The 5,991-nt window shown below is 40.8% G+C and overlaps 1 protein-coding gene and 1 long non-coding RNA gene across 2 annotated transcripts in view; one reads left to right on the top strand and one right to left on the bottom strand.

Annotated features, from left to right (window-relative positions):
• Window positions 1-416: 416 nt before the first annotated feature.
• LOC124288044 (S-adenosylhomocysteine hydrolase-like protein 1) overlaps window positions 417-5,991 on the top strand; it is a 168,258-nt gene continuing 162,683 nt past the window's right edge. Inside the window, 1 exon segment of the mRNA XM_046724613.1 lies at window positions 417-554. Coding sequence (XP_046580569.1) covers window positions 447-554 — 108 coding nt within the window. The 5' untranslated portion in view covers window positions 417-446.
• The window catches only part of LOC124288059, a 54,081-nt gene continuing 53,908 nt past the window's right edge, over window positions 5,819-5,991 (bottom strand). The window contains exon 3 of the long non-coding RNA XR_006901365.1: window positions 5,819-5,919. This is a non-coding gene — a long non-coding RNA (uncharacterized LOC124288059). The remainder of the gene's footprint in view (window positions 5,920-5,991) is intronic.

Here is a 5,991-nt window from a genome sequence, read left to right on the forward strand (position 1 = left end):
ATTTCATTTCGATATATTGCAATTTATGGGGCTGGTAAACACCTGGCTTGAAGTAATACCTGTCTCTATGATAATTCAGAGTAGATCTAATCTCGCACAAAGGACGTATCACATTTGCCACCGAATAGGGGTAGCCTTTTATTCATTAAGTTGTCAGCAAATGTCAGGATAGGCCTGCCTCTTAAATTATCTCCTATATTTTGTAAACCATTACATTAATGCAAGTTAATTCCTATGCATTCATTAATTATAAACCACATCACGAAACCACACGGAAATACGATATACCACTCAGTGACACACGTCACAGTTAGGTGGTCTACTGAATTTTATGAGAATATTTTACCTGACTTTTTTAAGGCGAGAACTACAAATAGATCACTGCCATCTAGCGGGCAGGCTCCCAGAACGTGAAAGCAAAATCACGTGACTTGGCTATAGTCAAAATGTCGGAGGGAGACGTGGAGAACGGCGAAACAGCTGGGCTTATATCTCAGCGAGACAGAAATGTGAGGATAGATCCAAAAATCTGTGACACGGATATAGCCAACAGAGTAAGTTTATTATGATTGTGTTCTTTTTTCACTAATCGTGTATAATCTATGTGAATGGGAGCCAGTGAACATCGTTCTTCCTTCACGTGTTCGAATAGTGGCTGGTAGAGCCGTGCGTGTTTCACATAACAAACCATGGACCATTCTATTAGTGCATTGCGATCAGACTTAAGGTAAGCTCTGTGTTATTTTTGAAGATCCACATTGGTCGGTGTGGAGTGTTGTGTTTGTGTATATATAGGTTGAAAGTGACAGCAGTTGTCAGTAAAACTCCAGATAATCGATGTACCACCACAACTCCTGTGTTCTCCCCGCGGTTCCATGTAGCGGTGAACTCAAGTAGGAAGATCGTGTGCGGGGGATGAGCAGGCGACCTCCCAGGGCAGTGGCCCTGTAGCGGGGGGACTGTCTGCCCTCTTTAACCTCTGACCTCTGACTGACTATACTGTCTGACGCTCCATTGTCAGTCACCTGGAAGTGTTCATCCTCCGGTGAACGCCATGGTTGGTTACACAACTTGGTAGGACAGGGTCCAAAACTGACATGTCAAACAGCAAATCAGCTGACTCCAGACATGAGGCCTAGTGTGCAGGACATTTCCAACCAGACTGTGTCACCGAGCTGAGAAAAAACGGAATCTCGTCAAAATCTCAAAGCTTTGTATTTTTTAAATGGAAATATTGAAACAGTGATTGAAGTCTTGTAAGTGATGCAGAAGTTTGCAGCCATCCATAGCATGAACTGGCTCTGGTGCCTGAAGCACATGTCTATTACAAGCTTAGTCTGTTTTGTTAGTTTGTTCAGCAATCCAGTTTCTATGGCAAAACCAACTGAAACAAATCCATGGTTTCGTTTATGTTTTTTGATACTTTCAAGTTGGTAATCTCTAAAGCAAGATGCATCACTCAAAGTCTCCCAAGAAGGATACATGGTGTCACTGAAGTGCTAGTCTGTCTCACAGTGCCTAAACCACATTATTTTCCCTAATGCCGAGTGTCTCTGAAAGCCCTAAATGAAGCAAGTCTAGATTTCCCCAGGGTCAGGAATCTCCCAACTCACTGGGGCTCCTTTTCAATTTAAATGGGTTTATTTGTCACTGTCAAAATTATATATATTCAGAGACTATAAGCTTTAGTCTACTGACATCATGCTAGTATTGCTACTACTAGTGGCACTGTTCAAACTCCTGCAGATCGCTTCCTCTCATATACATTGGGTGAACTTTCTAATCAGTGTTCAGGCTTCCTCGATCCCAGTATGACTGAGTGAATCAGTCACACAAGCATAGATGATTTTTGTATCCTGATTTTGAACCGAAAATGTGCAGTTGTGAATGAAGATAATAAACTCTGTGCCAATGTATTGTCCTGGAAGTTCAATCAAAACAATATTCGTGTGCTCTTTAGGTTTACTTTCTTTTGTCAGATTAAAACAATTCAAATTGATGTTGAGGAATGGAGCCAGATTGTTTTTGGAAGCTGCCATCTGAATTGTTAAAGTACCCACACATCCTTCATTTTGATAGAGGATTAAATGTTGGCTCAAAGTTAGCCATGACCCTCAGATCTTTATGCAGAAAGGCATGAGTTGTAATTAAAATATGAGATATGGATGAGATTGAACAATGTTTGGTCTAAGACTTACAACGACATGACATGGCTGTCAAACTTAGTCTTGCTACAGGCAGATGGATAAGTAGCTTTTACGTGGCTGTTGCAAGTTATGAGATTCCATGGGGGAAGGGTGGGTGACCAGGCACTGATGTCACAAGTCAAGAATTAATAAAACCTCGGTCTGAGGCGTGATTGGTAAACACTTTTAACATGACCACATCAGGGCCAGTATATTCGGTTTAGATGTATATATTTATATATATACCAACCAAGGGAGAGTGGCATATTTTATTTATTTTATACAATAAATTATGGACGTACAGGGACATGTAATTGTATCAGGTCAGCAGCTGTTTGTGACAGAGGTTGGCAGGATTTAGAACATAGTCAGGGAATTACAACCTTATCAATCAATGCCTCGGGGAATATTAACTGCAATCCTTCTCGCATGTCAGAAAACAAGTATTACAATGTGAACTGTACTGGTTACCTCCGGTTGTTGTGTTACCTGTAATGCACCAAATGTTGATAGATGGGGAATGCTGGGACATGATATAATATGTGGATATGATCAGGTCCTTGTTGATGGGAATGATATTTATGTGAAGTGCATTGTTTTCAGTTCCACTGTGATCATCATGTTGTTAATGCATGTATTAGCTTTGTTACTTGTTCCAGACCATTGATGTCCAGATAATGGGGACAGAGGTAGCCTTATGGTTTAATCGTTTGCTCCTCATGATAAAACCTAGTGTTTGATTCTCCGAAACAGAATGTGAAGTCCATTTCTGACATCCCCAACTGTCAAATTACTCACATTGAAAGAAAATACTCATTCACTAAATAGACTGAGTTTATTGTACAGTGTTCATTGTGTACTGTTTTCATATAAATTTGATGATGATTTTTCATGTTAATAAATAAATAAGCAAACACTCACACAGCAGGTATAGCAACAGAATAATGTTTGTTCACACAAAGAAAAGAAATTTCTACATACAGGTAAAACCTGATTTCTTATGTAAAAGAAAATGACTCATTTGTGGAAAAGAAAAGCTCAGTTTCCTCAAGCTTCTATACGTAGAGAAACAAATAAAGGAACACAGGAAAATTCAAGTGTTCCTTTATTATTTTCCAGTTTTCAAATCCATAGTGCTATTCAAAGCTGGTGATGACAACTGGAAAGTATTAAAGGAACACTTGAATTTTCCTGTGTTCGTTTATTTGTTTCTCTACGTATCCCCAGTATAAGCGTGGGAGAGTATTCTATATAGATGAGACTTTCCCCAGAGCTGTGACACACAGTGAGTACTGTCTCTGTAAAATTCCCTACTTACATTTCAGAACATTGGAATAAACAAGGACAAATAAACAAAAAGCCCAAACAAACAAATATCTCCACACTATAGGAACAAATGTTGTTTCGACCCTATCTTGACTTTGTTTCAAATTATAGGTTAAAATAGAAATACTCTGAAAAAAATATGATTTATATTAAGAATTTAGACCCCAGTGACATATAAATGCAAATAAGTTAACCAGAAAAGATATGTTTTCACTTGGGTGTGTGAACTGGTGTTATGACAAACAACACAGAACTGTTTCATCATGGTGTTTGGAGATGTGTTGATGTTTTTGTATATGCTTCATAGATAAAGATGTCTGATACAGCATTAACAAGGACAACAGAGCTGCTGTTAAAGGTTACCAAGTACTTATAAATTGGTAGTAAAAAAATTGAAATTGACTACCCCAGATAGAAAACTTAAGGCATGTATATTGTGAAAATGAATACTTTATTCAACAAGTATATTGTTTACATTTGAAATCATGGTTACTAACCACAAAAGGACAATTGATCTAGCGATGATTGAACAATTAATGTTTTATACCTGTAAACATCTGCCCTTGTCATGTCAGTGTTGATATTACCTCAGGCTAACATGTAGGATCAACACTGTGGAAATCTTCAACACAGGTTTATCTCAAATAAGACACACATTTTGAACAGTTGAAGTAATTGTTTTCTCACTGAGCTGCATTGAGGTTTTAAGTTAATCATGAGAAGTATTTTGTGTATGCCCTGCTCCCCAAGCTGGCAACTCAGCCCTGATGTAAAGCCCTTTCTACATAACGGTACTCTGGTGATGAATGAATATTGCATTCGGACGTATTCCAGCTATCTGAAGGTGGCTTGTGAATAAATTAATCTAAACCTGACAAACCAGAGTCTGACATAATGAGCAGTGTTTTGCATTAATGGAATACTGTTTGGTACAATTTTGATTTCGATAATCTGATTCAATTTAATCGCCTTTTTAAAAAAAATGTTGTACTTGGGATCTGTTCTAACGTGATTACCAATGAGGGAGAGAAAATTGAGATAACATTTGTCTTACCATGACTTGATAGAGGTGTACATCTTCCATTCACCATCTCTTCTTCCTCGTCCTTAAAAGAATAAAATCTTATAATCCAGGGACAGCAAGTCCCCAGAATCTATAGTCATCCTTCTGTTATCACAGTGAGGACACAGGAAGAAGTAGGCCCAGTGAGGGACACAGGGAGAAGTCTCCAGTATCTGTAGTCATCCTTCTGTTATCAGTGAGACACAGGGAGAAGTGGGACATCTGTAGTCATCCGGGAGTGAAGTGGAAGCCCAGCAAGTCCCCAGTATCTGTAGTCATCCGTTATCTGTTATCACAGTGAGGACACAGGGGAGAAGTGGTAGTCATCCCAGGGCAAGGAGAAGTGGGCCCAAGTCTCCAGAATCTGTAGTCATCCGTCTGTTATCTGTAGTCATCCGTCTGTTAGTGAGGACACAGGGAGAAGTGGGCCCAGCAAGTCCCCAGAATCTGTAGTCATCCGTCTGTTATCACAGTGAGGACACAGGGAGAAGTGGGCCCAGCAAGTCTCCAGTATCTGTAGTCATCCTTCTGTTATCACAGTGAGGACACAGGGAGAAGTGGGCCCAGCAAGTCCCCAGAATCTGTAGTCATCCATCTGTTATCACAGTGAGGACACAAGGAGAAGTGGGCCCAGCAAGTCTCCAGTATCTGTAGTCATCCTTCTGTTATCACAGTGAGGACACAAGGAGAAGTGGGCCCAGCAAGTCTCCAGTATCTGTAGTCATCCTTCTGTTATCACAGTGAGGACACAAGGAGAAGTGGGCCCAGCAAGTCTCCAGTATCTGTAGTCATCCGTCTGTTATCACAGTGAGGACACAAGGAGAAGTGGGCCCAGCAAGTCTCCAGTATCTGTAGCCATGCTTCTGTTATCACAGTGAGGACACAGGGAGAAGTGGGCCCAGCAAGTCCCCAGTATCTGTAGTCATCCGTCTCTGTTATCACAGTATCTGAGGACACAGGACACAAGGAGAAGTGGGCCCAGCAAGTCTCCAGTATCTGTAGCCATCCTTCTGTTATCACAGTGAGGACACAGGGAGAAGTGGGCCCAGCAAGTCTCCAGTATCTGAGGTCATCCGTCTGTTATCACAGTGAGGACACAAGGAGAAGTGGGCCCAGCAAATCTCCAGTATCTGTAGCCATGCTTCTGTTATCACAGTGAGGACACAGGGAGAAGTGGGCCCAGCAAGTCTGAGGACACAGGGAGAAGTGGGCCCAGCAAGTCTCCAGTATCTGTAGCCATGCTTCTGTTATCACAGTGAGGACACAGGGAGAAGTAGGCCCAGCAAGTCCCCAGTATCTGTAGCCATGCTTCTGTTATCGCAGTGAGGAGCAAGTATCCAGTACCTGTAATAAGAATATGAGAAATATTAAGTATGTACTCTGAACTTTAAGAACATGAAATAATTTTTGTTTGGT

This window comes from Haliotis rubra, unplaced genomic scaffold, assembly GCF_003918875.1.
Source record: "Haliotis rubra isolate DU_JTF1 unplaced genomic scaffold, ASM391887v1 Scf111, whole genome shotgun sequence".
Classification (NCBI taxonomy): Eukaryota; Metazoa; Mollusca; class Gastropoda; order Lepetellida; family Haliotidae; genus Haliotis; species Haliotis rubra.